Genomic DNA, 16,293 nt, shown 5'->3' with positions numbered 1-16,293 from the left:
ACGTGTGCGCGCACGAATTCTGTGTTTGGGCTGGAGAGATGGCTCAGCGGTTAAAAGTACTTACTGCTCCTGCAGAGGGCCAGAGTTCTGTGTTAACCGGACTGCAACTGCAACTCTTTTATAATTCTAGGTTAAAAAAACAGCTGAGTCTTTCCAGGCGCTGGTGGCACACGCCTTTAATCCCAGCACTCAGGAGGCAGTGGCAGGCAGATCTCTGTGAATCTGAGGCCAGGACAGCCAGGACTGTTACACAGTGAAACCTTGTCTTGAAAAAATAGAAAACAAAAATCCTAAATTTAGATGCTAAATCCAGACAGTGGTTTACCTTACCTTTCCTTTCCTTTTGTGAAATTGTGAGCTGGGGCCCAGGAGTCAAGGCCAGTCTGGATGGCACAGCGGGATTCCATTGGAAACAAGGCTGCAAATCAGCCAGCTGTGGTGGAATCCAGCTGTGGTGGCACAGGCCCTTAATCCCAGCACTCAGAAGGCAGAGGCAGGAGGATCTCTGTGAGTTTGAGGCCAGCCTGGTCTACAGAAAGAGTTTCAAAACAGGCTCCAAAACTACACAGAGAAACCTTGTATCAACCCCCCCCCCCACCCCCAATGCGCAAAAAAAAAAAAAATGCTGCTAGAGCTCACGTCCTGGTCCAACAGGCAGCCAGCACTGCACAAACCAGGTGTCGTGGTTAATGCCTGTCATCCTTGGCTACATAGTGAGTTCCAGGCCAACCTAGGCTATTGAAGACCCCCCCAAAAATCAAATAACAGCAACAAAAAATGAACAAGAAATCCCCCAGTTGTGAGAAGCACAGAGTTCTTTTATCTTTTTCTGACTAGTTGATATTTTTGTTGGTACTAGGAATACTTTCTATGACATCACCAATTTTAACCTAAAATTAACACATGGCTGTCGGTGGGATTCAAAGCATGGTGGGCGTACAAACCTGGCTGGCCTACTGTCGCAGCCCCCCCCCCAGCAGGTCTCCACCCCAAGCTGCGTCTCCAGCACCTGGCTCCAACCATCCTCTGCTGAGGACCTTTTGGTACTTTCCATCCGTTTGATTGTAACTGTCAGAGCCCCTTCCAGCCCTGACCCAGGTCACCTTCTCCTTTGCTTGCTGCACCTCTGTTGGAGGGAATAGCTGTCTTGGGCAGGCCCCCAAGCTCTAGGCAACCCCTTTGGGGTAAGCACATTGAAGGTCATGGATGCAGGCCACGTGCTGGGGCCTCTGAAGACCTGAGGCATTGTCCTACCCAAGCACTAGGCCCCCGCGTGGATGCAGCTCACCCTGGTCACCTCTTCTAAGTTTAGCAATTCCAGACCACCCTGCAGGTGTGGACTGTCACGAAAACCCCCACATGTGACGGAAAGTCCAAAATTCTACAGGAGTCTTTCTGTTGATGTCCCACAAGAGGCTGGGGGACGCCTGGCTGCAGCAGTCAGTGCTCAGCCGATGGTGGGGGGTTCTGGGACAGCTTCAGGCTTTTTATAAAAATGTAAAGTGCAGGCTTCGGTCTATGATGTGGTTTTTAGTTCTTCTTTGTCCATTGCGTTTGGCAGAGAAATCCCCATCTGAGAAGCCCCCACAGAGGGAGACGCCCCTAGCTAGGGAGAAACCCCCAGGCTGCAGGCATGACATTAGGAGGATGGTAATCCTGCAAAGCAAGGGACTGGCGGAGCCACGTTAAGGGTTAACACCTGATTCTGTACGCACACTGCCTCTGGCATCGCAGGTGCTTAACGGGCATATTCTGGAGTTTGCAGACTCGGAAGCTCCATTGGTGCCCTTGGTTGATGGTGCTCCTTGAGACCCTGGCAGGGTGTGAGCTGGGTGCATGGGGCTGGGGCCTGTGTGCACTCCACCATGTCAGTGAGGTCAGTGAGGAGGCTCTCTGCTCTGGACAGCAGAGTCACGTTCGGTGCTGTGCTGACAGGCACTGGGGGTTGATGTTTCTGCAGTAAATACATACCTACAGGAGATGGCAGGAGAGGCCAGCGAGCAGCAGCCTCCTTCAGGACTGAGGGACAGGTAGTGTCTCTTAGGGGCGCAAGCCTATCTTGGCATCACCCAAGGCTTCCTTCGCAGTACCTGTGGGAGGCACAGTGCTGGTGTCATCGGCTCCAGAGCCACTTCCAAAGGCGCTATGGCTGTGGCTTGGAGCCTGGTGATACACAGTGAGAGGGCCCTGCTTTAGGACATTCCCCACCTCTGCCTATTTTCTTTCTTTTCTTTTTTTCTTTGGTTTTTCAAGACAGGGTTTCTCTGTAGCTTTGGAGCCTGTCCTAGAACTAGCTCTTGTAGTCCAGGCTGGCCTCGAATTCACAGAGATCCACTTGCCTCTGCCTCCCGAGTGCTGGGATTAAAGGCGTGCGTCACCACCCGGCAACATTCTTCACCCCTGCCTATCTTGGTATATACACACACACCCTGGCTTTGAGGTGACTGGTCCTTCACAATGAATCTCTGTTCCCACCTGGGTCTCATGCTGACTGTCTCACCCACTGTCAGCACTGATACCACCACCACCCCCCCACACACACACGTTAGAGAGCAATCTCAGCACATGCAGAACTCCCAGAGGGGCCTGAGTTAGGAGGTAAGAAGACCCAACAGAGACCAGGGCCAGAACTAGCCGCACACGGTTTTCTGTCCAGAACTCCCTGGTGGTCACCATGTGAGGATGCTGGGTGACATTGCTCACTGAACCAGTCACCTCAGCAGCCTCCGTTCTCCTCCCAGTGTACCACATAGCCCCAGCCCAGGCCTGTGCCACATCCCCTGGCTGTGCTAACTGGTCTTAGTACTTGTTTCCTTTCAACTATCAACACTCACAGTGGCTGGGACCCCAGCACAAATCTGACCATATCACTTTGCTCCAAAAGCTTGCCAGATCCCAGGCCTCTTCCAGCTGTAGGTTCTCACCTTGCTGGGGCCACCATTTCCACTCATATCCACCTCTACATTCCTTGCCATCTGTCTCCTGGACACCTCCCTGATTTTCTGGGAGCTCCCGCCCTTCAGGTTACACTACTCCCGGTCTCTGCCATGAGTCCTGAGAATGTTACTTGGATTGGACTCTGCGGGGGAACAAGACAGGAGCTTGCATGGTTCAGGGGCATTTGTCAAGGGTTCTCTGCCTTCTTGTCCTTTGCTCTACCTGGAAGACCCCTGGTTCAATGTGCCGGCCACCTCTGAGCTCAGAGATATGCCATGTGTTGTTTACACCCACTGGCACACAGGATGGGTATCTCCTCCGTCCTGCTGGAATCTTTCATTCCGTTCCTCCAGCCCCAGGTCTGGAATGGCTAGGAGTTGCCAGCCAGGTCCACTGCCCAGCCCTTTTCTTACTGTGGCTGCTCTCAGCTGGGCCAGCACATCCAAGCCGCCAGGATGTGGCTAGAAACACTGTATGGCCTTGTATCCAGTGTCACCTTTCTCCCCCAGTTATCCTATGTGTATGAGTGTCTGGCTTGCAATGCCAGTAGAAACCAAAAGAGGGTGTCGGAACTTCTGGAACTGGAGTTATGAACAGGGTGTGAGCCATCACGTGCATACTGAGAACCAAACCCAGGTCCTCTGTAAGCGTAACAAGTGCTCTTAAGTGCTAAACCATCTCTCCAGCCCCCTTCTTTTTTAATTTACTGTATTTGTGTGTGTGCGTGTGTATGTGCTTGCACATGTTCATGTGTGTATGGGGCTAGAGGCAAGCATAGGCTGTTTTCCTCAGTTACTCTCCACCTAAGTTTTTGAGGCAAGTTCTCTTGTGGAACCTGGACCTTATCCACTCAGCTAAGTAATCTGGGCAGTGAGCGCTACCGAGGCTCCTGTTTCTGCCTCCCCAGCAATGGGATAACTCAGGTCCTCAAGTTTGCCAGGTAGACAAATTGTCCACTGAGCATCTTTCCAGCCCGTCCTGTTTTTTACCCATAAACAGGACCCTTTGTAGGGAGACTGGAGGGGAAACCTTGTTTCTTCTACCCGAGTCTTGAGCTCTTCCCCTAGCCCAGGCAGCTACCCTGGATTCCATGGGAAATGAATACCAGTTCTGTAGGGACTCCTGAACCCAGCGGTAGGACAGTCTCTGTCCCCAGCCTGCAGAAACCGGGCCCTGATTGGCTCCAGGGGTGAATAGCAGCCACTGCTCTTTTCTGGTTGAAAGTATAACAGAGCGGTGAAGCAAGCCAACCGTCGCCTTTCCCCAGCTGGGAAGTAGGTATATATTTTCACAGGTGTCTCCTGAAATTGTACCAGGACACCCAAGGTACGCAAGAGCGCACATGCCAGAAGGGGGCGCTGACACGCAGTCCGCCTCGAAACGATGGCGGGCGGGGATGGGACACTGCGCCGCCTGCTGAGACTGCACCGCACCGAGATCGCGGTGGCGGTAGACAACGCGTTTCCGCTGCTGCACGCTCTGGCTGACCACGACGTGGTTCCAGAGGACAAGTTCCAGGTGAGCTCCTGCACCCCCGCCCACGCCGCGCCTCTCTGTCTCCCCATTCCCCTTTCCCACAACCTAGATCCTTCTCAACCTCTGCCAACATCCATGCTATACCCCCTCCCCCACAAACACCAGCCAAGGGGTGGCCTCAGCCCCCATCACGAGACCTGTCCAGGACAAGCTTCAGGTGAGACCCCTAACCTCACATCCTGTGCACCCCGACTCCCCAGAACCCAGGGATTGGCAGGAATAGGCAGGCCTCCCTTCCAAAAGAGACGGCAGGGATTGGAGGTAGGGTATGCATGGGTAGCCTGATGCTATCACTTCAGGAGACACTGCGGCTGAAGGAGAAGGAAGGCTGCCCACAGGCCTTCCATGCCCTGCTGTCCTGGCTCCTGACCCAGGACAGTGGGGCCATCCTGGACTTCTGGAGGGTTCTCTTTAAGGACTACAATCTGGAACGGTACAGCCGCCTGCACACCATCCTGGACGGCTTCCCGAAAGGTGGGCCTGTGCTGACGGTGGTGCCTGCCATCTAAGCCTATGGGGTAGCGTGGAGACTACGGGTGTACGTTTTACATGTTTTCAGGGAGTCGCTAGAACAGGTACAGATCCTAAGAGGCAAAGGGCAAAGGCCTGACTCACCTTCCTCAAGAGTGTCCTGTTCTAGAGCCCGCCCTGAGGAAAAGGTTCTAAGATGGGGGCCCTTGTTCCTGCTGCAGATGTGGACCTGAATCAGCCCCGGAAGGGGAGGAAGCCCCTTGCTGGTCCCAAAGTCTCCATACTACCACCCAGACCCCCCACCAAGAGAAAGGCGCTAGAGGAACCTCGAGCTACCCCACCGGCAACTCTGACCCCAAAGAGCTCCTCCAGCCCAGGTACTCAGGGAGAGGAGCTAGCCAGGGTTGCAGGGCCCTCTCCAAATGACTCTCAGGAGCTTCTGTCCCATTGATGCTACCTAGGCCCAGCCTGCTAGAGCCGCAGTCACCTCTGAGCACTGGAGGAGGCTCACAGTCTCTCAGCTTCTTCCTGTTCTGCAGACTGAGTTCCTGGGTGGTGAGGCAGGCAGGTGGTTTTGATTTCGTTTCCGCTGAAAAAGGAAACAGCCTCTACGGCTTAAGGGAGTTAGGGAACCCTTTATCTGACCCTCTCAGGTGCTCTCCCCCACCTCACTTGAGATCCTGGACCCACCACTATCACCCCAGCCCAGAAAAAGAGGATACCTCCAGGCTATCTCCACCTCCCCTTCACAGGCTCCCACCCAAAGACCAAGCCCCCTAAGAAGCCAGAGGGCAATTTGGAGTCACAGCGCCTCCCGCTGGGGAATGGTGAGTAAGGCCAAGAGAGCAAGGGGCTGAGTGTGGAGGTTGGCCAAGGTCTGATCCCATATTGACCTCAGCTGGCTGGCCAAGCCAGAGAAAGGCGGGGACTTCTTGGGTGCACACCACTCCTTGGGTCAACCCACACACATTGTCCTTGGTGTCTCCCCCCAAATCTCTACCCATTTTAGTGTTCCCAACCTTCCAGCCAGTCCGGAAACAGCCATGACAAAGCTATTCCTGTTCCACAGCTGGGCCCAACCTTGTTACCTACCATCAACCCCACACAGATCTCAGGGATCCCATAGATGATGTTTCCTGGTCCTCACCCCCCAAGTTGGCCTAGCCGCTCTGTGCCCTGGCACAATACAGGTTCCACATCGTGAGATACTAATCTATCATTGCGCTCAACTCTGCAAACACTGCGGCCCCCTAGGACCTGCTTATGCATGCACGCGTGCATCCACGTATGTTGTACCTTCCCCAGGAATTCAGGCCATGTCGGCTTCCGTCCAGAGAGCTGTGACTGTGTCCTCTGGGGATGTCCCAGGAACCCGAGGGGCCGTGGAAGGAATCCTCATCCAGCAGGTGTTTGAGGCAGGTAAATGCATGGGGAGCAGCCATTCCACCAATAGCTTTGGGATACCGGCCTTAGGACGTGGCTTCTTGTCTGTAGTTATGATCTCTTAAAAGGGGAGAGACAGCGGTCACAGGCTAAGGCTGGTACTCCAAAACTATTGGTCAAATGAACTCCCACAACAGGGAGCAGGCTGCCAGGGAAACCCAGGTCCTCAGGAGGCAGCTGTAGAGCAACAGCAGCCGGCAAGGGTGAGGACAAGGCAGCCAGTGTGCCGCCATGAAGTTCTGCTGGCTTTGGAGTGCAGGCCGCGATGTGTTGCTGAAGTCCCCTACACGGGGAGGCCTTCGGTCAGGCACATTCAGGCACAGAATGCCCACCTCCTCACCGGTGGGTGCTTTTGAGTCATAGTTGACATCCTCAGACAGTTCCTCCACATGCTCCAATTCTCTCAAGCGCTCGCATTGCGCACTGAGGACAGCCCGTCACGTCCTTGCCTCAGACATGTATTCCAGACCTCTTAGTATTTAACCAGACTCTTTCCACAATTGCTTACCTACTGTGCAGGCTAGCAGGTCACCTTATATGGCCACACGTCATCTGGACAGGACAGAGCTGGGGGCAGAGTCACTCACCATTGCAGTTACCATTGCAGTTACTGCTCCATAGCATCTGCTCTGTCCTGGACACTGGACTTGGATGCTATGGACAGTCAGGATGACCTAGGAGCTGATGCCGGCCTTGGACTATCTCCATCAGACCAGCCCCAAGAATCTTGTCGGACTATCCTGGGGCTACTATAACAAAAATTCCCAGGCTTATAACAACAGATTCCAAAGTCAAGGTGTAAGTGGCCAGGGACCCATCCCACTGGGGGCTTTGGAGAGTCCCTTCCCTGTCTTTAGCTCCTATGCTGTTGTGATACTCGCTTCTGAGCTGTGGCTATGCCTCTCCAGTCTGACTGTGTGTCTCTCTGCTTTCATCTTTCCTTGTTAGAACATTGGATTTAGGGTCTAGTATGACATCATCTTAACCAACCATATCTCCAAAGCTGCTGTTTCAAATGTGGCCCCATTCTGAGCTTGTGAGTGTACACTATTTATCTTAGTGAATTCCAGCAGCAAATCCCTCGCTAGACCCAGAACCCAGGCCTCAGACTTGGCTGTGGTTAGGAGGTGGGGAGGAGTGGCAGGCTTCAGGTTCTGCCAGACCCCTAGTGTGAGCTTGGGCCATTTGCCACTCTTCCCAGGAGGCTCCAAGAAGTGCATCCAAGTTGGGGGCGAGTTTTACACTCCAAGCAAGTTTGAAGACCCCAGTGGCAATGCAAAGAACAAGACCCGTGGTGGTGGCAGCCTAAAGCCGGTAGTCCGAGCCAAGGGAACCCAGGCCACTATCCCTGTAAGCATTATCCAACATGTCCATCTTTGGGGACCTAGACCTTGGATAGCCTCCCCTCCCCCATAAAATAGCCAAGAGTTCTTCCTGGGGGTTGGGAGTTGCTTCCCAAGAGACATCTAGTCCTGGTGACCACATGGATCTTCCCTTGCCCTGGCTACCTCACTATGACCCTGTGTTTCTCATAGGGTAGAGATGAGCAGAGAATAGGCCAGCAGTGTGGGGTTCCTGCCCTTCCGGCCCTTCCCAGTGAGCCCCAGGTTCACCAGGTAAGCCCCAAGAACAGGGGAGCCTGACTTCCCCACCAGTGTTCAACTAGATCTTCTGTCCCTTATCCTGGGTATTTGGCTGCCTGAAACACAGAGGCTTGAGTTCCTACCCACGAGGGGCTCCTCCTTCCCTCCTCTCTCCTCCCCTTCTCTCCCTCTCTGCTCCTTATTGGAAGTGTTCTTCCTAAGGATACACACTTGGAAACTGCAAACTAGTCAGAGCAAGTGAGGTCAAATCACACCTTCAGCCGGGCGGTGGTGGGGCACACCTGTAATCCCAGTGCTCAGGAGGCAGAGACAGGTGGGCCTCTGAGTCTGAGGCCAGCCTGGTCAACAAATGAAGCAAACAAACAAAAAACAAAAACTAGATATATTTATATAAAAGAAAAAAATCATACATTCACTCTACATTTTTTTGTTTTTGTTTTTTTTTTTTGTTTTTCGAGACAGGATTTCTCTGTAGCTTTGGAGCCTGTCCTGGAACTAGCTCTTATAGACCAGGTTGGCCTCGAACTCACAAAGATCTGCCTCCCAAGTGCTGGGATTAAAGGCGTGCCATCACCCAGCCATACATTCACTCTAGACAACACAAAGCATCTTAGCTGGGGTTGGGGTAGAGAATGCTATTAAAGCTAGAGCAGGAGGGCTCCCTGGGGGCATCGGCCTCACTTTCCCCCTCCCCGCAGCATCGCTGGCTGGCTGTGCCCGCCATCATCAAGCATAGGTTCCATCACCTTAGAGCCAGGCACTATGCTGGTTCTGGACATCAGAGGTTGAAGAGTCCAGTTTGGCCCTGCTCCACAAAAGTATCTTGGTTGTTTTGGGGGCCTGTGGAAGTATTTCCATGACCATGATGGTCACTGGGCAGGGCCAGCATAGTCTGGCATCTGGGAGCTTCTTGGGGACATGGTATCCAGACTCACAATCACTTCTTTCCTGACAAAAACATAAGGTGGCAGGATGGGGAAGTGGCAGGAGGTACCCAGGGCTGACAGGAAACCCCAGAGGTCCATCCACCTGCTGTCCTATTAGATAGGTGAGGTCCACCTCGGGACTGCCTGGTACCCAGCATGCCTTGCTGAAAGGAACACGCCCTAAGTCTGTTCAAGAACTAGTACTGTAAAGACACTGGGCAGCACAGAGGTCAAGCAGGGGCCAGCAAGTGAGCAGGGAGGGAATCTGGGAGGAGCCTCTTCAAGGCAGGTCCCTGAGGCGAGCATTGTGCTCCCTGCTGGGTCTATGTGGCCCCTCTTGCCTGGTCAGAAGAACGAGGACGAATGTGCCGTGTGTCACGATGGAGGTGAGCTCATCTGCTGTGATGGCTGTCCCCGGGCTTTCCACCTGGCTTGCCTGTGCCCGCCTCTGCAGGAGATCCCCAGGTGAGCAGAGCGCCCATCGAGGCTTGCTGCTTGTGCATGGGCCACCCTGATCCACTGCTGGCCTTACCTGCTGACCTTGAAGAAGCCTAGCAGCCCCCAGCCCCACAGATGGATAGCCGGGGTCCTGCAGTAAGAGCCATGCTGCAGGGCACCAGCTATGGGCATGGTAGGATTTTCCTCCCATGCCGCCTTCCTCCCTTCCCTGCCTCATGGCTCACTCAGGCCAACAGGCCTAAAGGTAACCATAGCACAATGCCCCAAGGCAAATGTACCCATATTATACTTTTTACCCTATGTTCTTAGCCTAAATTCCCTTGGACACAGGCCTTTTCCCAAGGCCCCCCTAAACCTCCCAAGTAAAATTGGGGAAACACAGAAGCCACAGAGCCACACTCTCCACCCCCTCACTGACTGCACAGGCCTTTGTTCTGGGGGAGTGCTGTAGTCTGTGGGGGTCTAGGCTTGGCTCTGCCCTTGTTTCTCCTTACCTCTCTGGTCCCCTTCTACCAGAGCCCTTCCCCTCCTGTCCTTGCTGCCCCTCCCCTATCCCTAAGGGAACAGGGTGCTCTGAGGATGAAAACAGTGTAGCTGAGGGACAGCCTACAACTGGAGGCCTACAGGCATGGCCCTGAGGGTTGCTGAGCATGGGGAATTCTTAAGGATTAAGAGAAACGGTCTAGGGACACTGACTCTGGCCAGGACCGCCCTCCAGGAGTCAATAACCCACATCCTACTGTTCCCATGTGGTAACCGACTTACCATTCCTGGGTTTGGCTTCCCATCTGTGAATGAGCATGGTGACATGGGGGTCCTCGAGTTATCCCTGTCATGCAGTTCTGGTGGGGGGGGGGGGGGGAGGAAGGAGTCTATGTTCTCTGCTTTGTCCTGCATGCCTGTGACTGGTGGCCCCGTGCATAGTGGCCTCTGGAGGTGCTCCTGCTGCCTCCAGGGCAGAGTCCAGAAGAGCCTGTCCCAGCCTGAGGAGTCCAGGCCCCCGGAGCCACCTGCAGAGACCCCGGTATGCCTATGATGGGTCACCCCCTCTACAATTCTACCTCCTGGCTTTTCCTGTGGGTGCTGCTTGCCCCGGCTGCTGTGCCCTGCTCTATTCCAGCCTGAGCAACCTTTCTGGTGAATCCCCTGCTGGGTTGAGGGCCCTCGGGAGCTTGTCATCACAATGGCCCCATTCCTCCTGCTCTGTGGGCCTGACACAGGGTACCACCTTCACCACTCCTAAAATTCTCCAAAAGCCTGGGTAGCATTCTGTCATGTTATACCTCACATCCTGTTAGAAACCCAGTTTGCTCTGCCAGGCCCTGAGGCCATTGTCACCCAGGTGACACCATGGCAAGGATGGAAGCGTTTGCTGAGAGCTATGGAACTATGCACCCAGCCCTTCTTTTTCTTTTTTTAATTTATTTTATTTGCGTAGGGGTTATGCATGCATGTATGTCTGTGTGAGGGTATACAGACAATTGTGAGCTGCAATGTGGGTGCTGGGAATTGAACCCAGGTCCTTTTCTTAACCCCTAAGCCAGATCTCTAGCCCACCCCAAGCCTTTCCAACCTCAAACCCACCACAACAGCCCAACAGCCCGGTTCTGACTCCCAGGTGGTGCTGAGCCCTGCCCTGTGGCCCCTGAGCACTGACCCTTGAATTTCAGATCCTCCTGGGACTGAGGCCAGCTTCAGAGGGGACCAGAGGCCTGTCCAGGGAGCACCCGGCCAGCTCAGATGCTGCTATCACATACGTGAACCTGCTGGCCCCACCTTCTGCAGCCCCCCTGCCTCTGCTGGAGCCTTCAGCACTACGTCCTCTGCTGAGTGCTGGGACCGAGGGGCAGCAGGTGAATGAGGGGGCCCCTGGAGCTTGGGTGCTGTCTTCTGGGAGCTCTGGACCTACAGGGCTGGCGGATCCCTAGGGGGTAGGAATTAGGGCATTCCGGGGTCAGGGGAGGACTCTGCCAGGAGAAAGGTGTTTGACAAAGGGAAGGGGGTAACACCAGGAGCCACAGGGGCCGTGAGGAGATCACCTAGAGGGACACCTGCATAGCTCTCAGTCCTTCCACTCAACTCTGATGTTCCAGAAATCCAGCTGGGCCTTCTAGAAGGCACAGTAGGTTAAATGACTTGCTGCCAAGCCTGAGGATCTGAGTTGGATCCCCAGGACTCACATGGTGGAAGGAGAGGTACACTCTGATCTCCACGTGCACACCCACAAATAAATAGTGAATTAACTAGTAGGGAAGGCAGGCAGGCAGGAAGGAAGAAGGAAGGAAGGAAGGAAAGAAAAGCCTAGCTTGGTTATCTGGACAATACATCCCCACCCCCACCCCGGCATATATACTTATGTAGCACCCGTTCTACTGCGTGTACTGCGGTACTAGGCCTGTGTTATGGAGCCTGTACTATGAGACAGTTCATCAGTCTCTGGCAAGGGCCTGGAGATTTAAACACACAAACACGCAGAGACATACAGAAACGTGGGTCATCCTTGAAACAAGGATGCCCCCTTTATTGTGTTCAGGGGCAGCTTATATAGTGCTCTGGCCACACCCCAGCTCTCAGGATCTTTCAGCCACCAGAACCCACTCCCCTGCCATCAGGGTCTCATGCTCAGGGCAGAGGATAACAAGTTGTTTACAGGAAATTCAGGGTCTGGTGGTCCTCAGTCCCCAACACACTTGGTGAGGCAGCCGGTCAAAGGCTGAACCCCCTTGTCAGTCTCAGAATCCCCCAAGCCCTGCCCACTTCCAGCAGTCACATTCCCTACAACAAGCTCCTCTGGAGTTGGATGGACAGTTGGTGGGAGCAGGGCTGGTTGGATGACCCTGGAAGTCGCTTTCTGCTAGGGTCACCCCTGCCTTCTCAGAACACCAAGGCGTAAGAACTTACAGTCCCATTCACAGGAGGTTTCCGGGTTGACCCAGGTCGGTGGGGCTTTTAGTGAGCATGGTACAGACCTTGAGTTGCAGTCAACATTGCTCTACCGCGTTCTCCACAGGGTCCCGCACCAGGTGCACGGTGCGGTGTCTGTGGGGACGGCGCAGACACGCTGCGGTGCGCACACTGTGCAGCCGCCTTCCACTGGCGCTGCCACTTCCCGATGGCGGCAGCCCGACCGGGGTGAGTAAGGTGGCGTGGGCAGGATAGTAGCCAACATCCCCGCTCACCCCGAAGATTCTCGGGCCCAAACAAACTTTCCCCACTCCTCTAGGACGAACCCCCGCTGCAAGTCCTGCTCTACAGACCCAACGACTCCCATGCCAGGAGAGGCAGTGCCCACTTCTGCACGCCCAGCCCAGCCCGGACTTGCCAAGGTCAGTGTGTGGCCAGTTGCGGTGGGATCCTATGGCATGGATAATTCAAAGCCAAACCCACTAACCTCGTGTCCCATTGCTTTTTTGTTATTTGTTTTGCTTTTGTCTTTTCGAAGCAGGGTATCACTGCAGATCTCTGGCTGTCTTGGAACTCACTATATAGACCAGTCTCTGCCTCCTGAGTGCTGGAATTAAAGGCGTGCATCACCATCACCCTGCCAAACCCCATTACTTTTATAAAACATGTTTCTACAGACAATATTTTGATAAGTTGAATCCATTTAAAAGGGAAAGACTGGGTGTGGTGGGGCAGTACTTTAACCCCAAGCACTCAGGAGTTCGAGTCCAGCCCCTGGCATACATAGTGAATTCCAGGTCAGCCAGGACTACACAGTGAAACCTTTTTTTTTTTTTTCGGTTTGTTCAAGACAGAGTTTCTCTGTGAAGCTTTGGTGCTTATCCTGGAACTAACTAGCTCTTGTAAACCAGGCTGGCCTTGAACTCACAGAGGTCCGCCTGCCTCTGCCTCCAGAGTTGTTTTGTTTTTTTTTTAAAGATTTATTTATTTATGCAGTATCCTGACTGTAGGCCAGAAGAGGGTACCAGATCTCATCATAGGTGGTTGTGAGCCACCACATGGTTGCTGGGAATTGAACTCGGGACCTCTGGAAAAGCAGTCAGCGCTCCTAACCACTGAGCCATCTCTCCAGCCCCAGAGTTTTTTAATTTAATCCAGTGCTGGGATTAAATGCATGTGCAACCACCACCCAGCTGTGAAACTCTTTCTAAACAAAACTCAACAAAGCTAAATAAGTAAATAAACAAACAAGCAAGTGGAGGTCCAAGATCATTGGAAATACCAAACTCTTATGATTCATAAAAGTAGCAAAGTTATAGTTATGAAGTAGCAATAAAAGTAATTTTATCTCTGGGGATCACCACACCATGAGGAACTGTATTAAAGGGTCACAGCGTTAAGAAGGTCGAGAACCACTGCTCTAGAGTCTAGACACAAGCAGAGAAGATGGATGAGTGAAAGTCACTTCTAGAACCAGGAAGAGGATTGGGCAGTTGGGCCACTCCACTGCCTTTGCTGTGAGGGCCTGATAGGAGCTGTGTCTCCATGGCCAGGGGCACAGGTATAAGTAGAGCTCATGTGACCAGTGAGAGTTGGGCACAGGCAAAGGGAGACACTGGCTGGGTCTTGGCCACTGAGTCTCTCTTGGCGGACCTTGGCTGAAAAGAAACAGTCCCTCTCTTTTTCCCTGAAGACCACAGGTGGTATATAGGACAGGTCGATTGCCCCCACCCTGTCTGCACCTCCAGCCTGAGGATCTCAGTGTCAATTTGCTCTGTGGTAGGGTACAGACTGCTGCTTCTGCAAGCTGGAGTCCTGTTTCCGGACCCCCGGCTGCTGCTAGGTTGACTGTTAACTCTTTGGTTCTAGGTGGGTGACGACTCTGCTGGTCATGAGCCTGTTCTGCAAAGGGACGATCTGGAGTCCCTCCTGAATGAGGTAATGTGTCACCTGGCCTGGGCTGAGCCCCACCCCACAGCTGCTCTTCCCAGAACAGGGCTTCCCTGCTTCCCTGCAGGAGCCCCAGGGTGCAGAGCCCTGTGGGAGATAAGCTGTCTTCCTCCTACCTGTAGCCTCCCTCCTCCTTCCAAGAGCCCTGCACCTGAGAGTCCTGTTGTCCTCAGGCCCTCAGAACCAGGAGGGCTTAAGCCCTTGACTCTTGAGGGAGAGCTGCTGTGATCTTTCAGGGACCTCTCTCTTACCCCTCCCAGCTCGGGTTTGTGCGCCATAAGATAGACAGATCAGGCCAGGTGTGGTGGCCCAGGTCTTTCTTTGATTCCCAGCACTTGGGAGGCAGATGTGGGAGGATTGTGAAGTGGATGCTTATCTGGGCTACATGATGAAATCCTGTCTCAACGACCTGAGGGCTAGAGAAATGGCTCCTTTGTTAAGAGTCTGTGTTGCTCTTGTAGAGGACCGAGTCTGGTTCCCAGCAGCCATGTCAGATGGCTTATAGCTGTTTATAATCCAGGGATCTGGTGCCTCTGGCCTCCTTAGGCACCTGTACATGCACACATTTAGAAACAGTAGGAAAACTGAAAGGAGAGGGGGAAGTAGTATTACTGAGAAGCCAGAACTTTTCAGGACTCCCTCTACTTTAAGGGTACAAGCTCCCTTGGTCATTCCCACATCCCAGGGGGGTCCACTTGCCCTCCTCAATATCCACTGACACTTTGGGAGGCTCAGCTGGCCGTGAGGCAGGGGTATGTCCTATACAGTGGGCCATGCACAGGCAGATCTGTGGAAGCACAAGAGAGAGATGGGTGACCCAGCATGGTTGGACATTTGAAAAATGAGGACCTCCCCACCATGACTTCCTAGTCCTGATAGAATGCCCGACTCCTGAGCAGAGAGGAAAGACCTAACAAAGAAAGCCACAAGGGACAGCCTGATGGCTAAGCCCAGGGATTACATATTGCTCTAGAAAACACCAGATGAAGAGTCCTCCCTTTACTGGCGTGTCCTGTGGGACCTGAGGTCTCAGTCCCCCACCTTGAATTAGAGGGTCAGGGTGGGTGACACCCTCACGTCAGGATGGCCACAATCCCATTGGTACGGCAGCGTGGGCACCAGCTCCGAGGAGGTACAGCCGTCTGGACTGCTATGCCACTGTCTTCCAGCATTCCTTCGACGGCATCCTGCAGTGGGCCATCCAGAGTATGTCACGCCCGCTGGCCGAGACACCGCCCTTTTCCTCCTGACCCCAGGTGGCCCAGGAGGGTGGACAGCATAGCACCGGCCCCCACGGCACGTCATCGGATGAGGCAGAGTGGCCTTATGCCTGCAGCCACTCTGTTCTGAGAGGACATGCTCCGTCAGCCTGGAGGCTGGATTGGTTAGGACCAAGAGCTGGCGGGTTCCAATTGTTACCACTCAGCTTGCAGATGGTCCTGGTCCTTGTGGGGAGACAAGACTGTCCTGTGTCCTGAAATTAAACACTTCTATGGGCTTTGAGGTGCTCTGTATTGGGTGTTTGTTTTGGGGTACCCATACTCCTGGGGATTGGCACCGTGCCAGGGTGGAAGGAGTTGACTGTTACAGATGAGAAATGCCCAAGGAGGGTGAACAGCACTCTGCACCCTTGGAGCAAAGCCCGAGGCTTTGTCATGGCCCCCAAGGCCCTACGTGTGCCATCACCCCCATCAGTCCCTCTATGCCAGCCCCTTCTCCCACCACTCAGTGCCACCCCAGGCCCTTGCCTTTTGGCATTTCCTGTCCTTGCCATGTGTCTGGCTTCTCATCCTTGAGACCTTAGTCGCCCCCAGTGTCACTTCACTAACTCATTTTTTATTCACTCTCTGCTCTGTGTCTTCTGGTGTTGAGGTTTTCCCAGGCAGGTTCCAGTGGGATTTCCTAGTAGACACAGATCCTGCAAACACTGTTACCTTAGACAGTGACTGTGGAGCCGGGAACTGCAGGGATCAGAGGGCACAGGGATGTGCTGGGCAATGGTATGGGAGCCTGGAGGAAGGCAGGGAACCTGTGTGCAGAGGGGAAGACCTGACCTTCCTGTA

General features: G+C 53.8%; 1 protein-coding gene across 8 annotated transcripts; it reads left to right on the top strand.

Annotated features, from left to right (window-relative positions):
• The first annotated feature begins 4,320 nt into the window (after positions 1 to 4,320).
• Positions 4,321 to 15,733, top strand: Aire (autoimmune regulator). Of its 8 annotated transcripts, none has more exons than XM_087898331.1 (14): positions 4,321 to 4,455; positions 4,773 to 4,947; positions 5,166 to 5,321; positions 5,697 to 5,771; positions 6,250 to 6,363; positions 7,589 to 7,725; positions 7,923 to 8,003; positions 9,270 to 9,382; positions 10,301 to 10,400; positions 11,047 to 11,229; positions 12,387 to 12,508; positions 12,600 to 12,702; positions 14,150 to 14,218; positions 15,400 to 15,733. In XM_087898331.1, exons 1-14 carry the CDS (start codon positions 4,321 to 4,323, stop codon positions 15,478 to 15,480), a joined length of 1,644 nt encoding a protein of 547 aa, XP_087754457.1. In that variant the 3' UTR covers positions 15,481 to 15,733. The 8 variants fall into 8 exon arrangements, with proteins under 8 accessions (XP_087754457.1, XP_087754458.1, XP_087754455.1 ...); XM_087898332.1 differs by having other exon boundaries at positions 9,267 to 9,382; XM_087898329.1 differs by having other exon boundaries at positions 7,589 to 7,737.
• The last annotated feature ends 560 nt before the right edge of the window (positions 15,734 to 16,293 follow it).

This window comes from Myodes glareolus, chromosome 18 (assembly GCF_982192425.1).
Source record: "Myodes glareolus chromosome 18, mMyoGla1.1, whole genome shotgun sequence".
Lineage (NCBI taxonomy): Eukaryota > Metazoa > Chordata > Mammalia > Rodentia > Cricetidae > Myodes > Myodes glareolus.
Note: the sequence above shows the minus strand (reverse complement) of the source record. Positions and strands in the feature narration are given on the sequence as shown.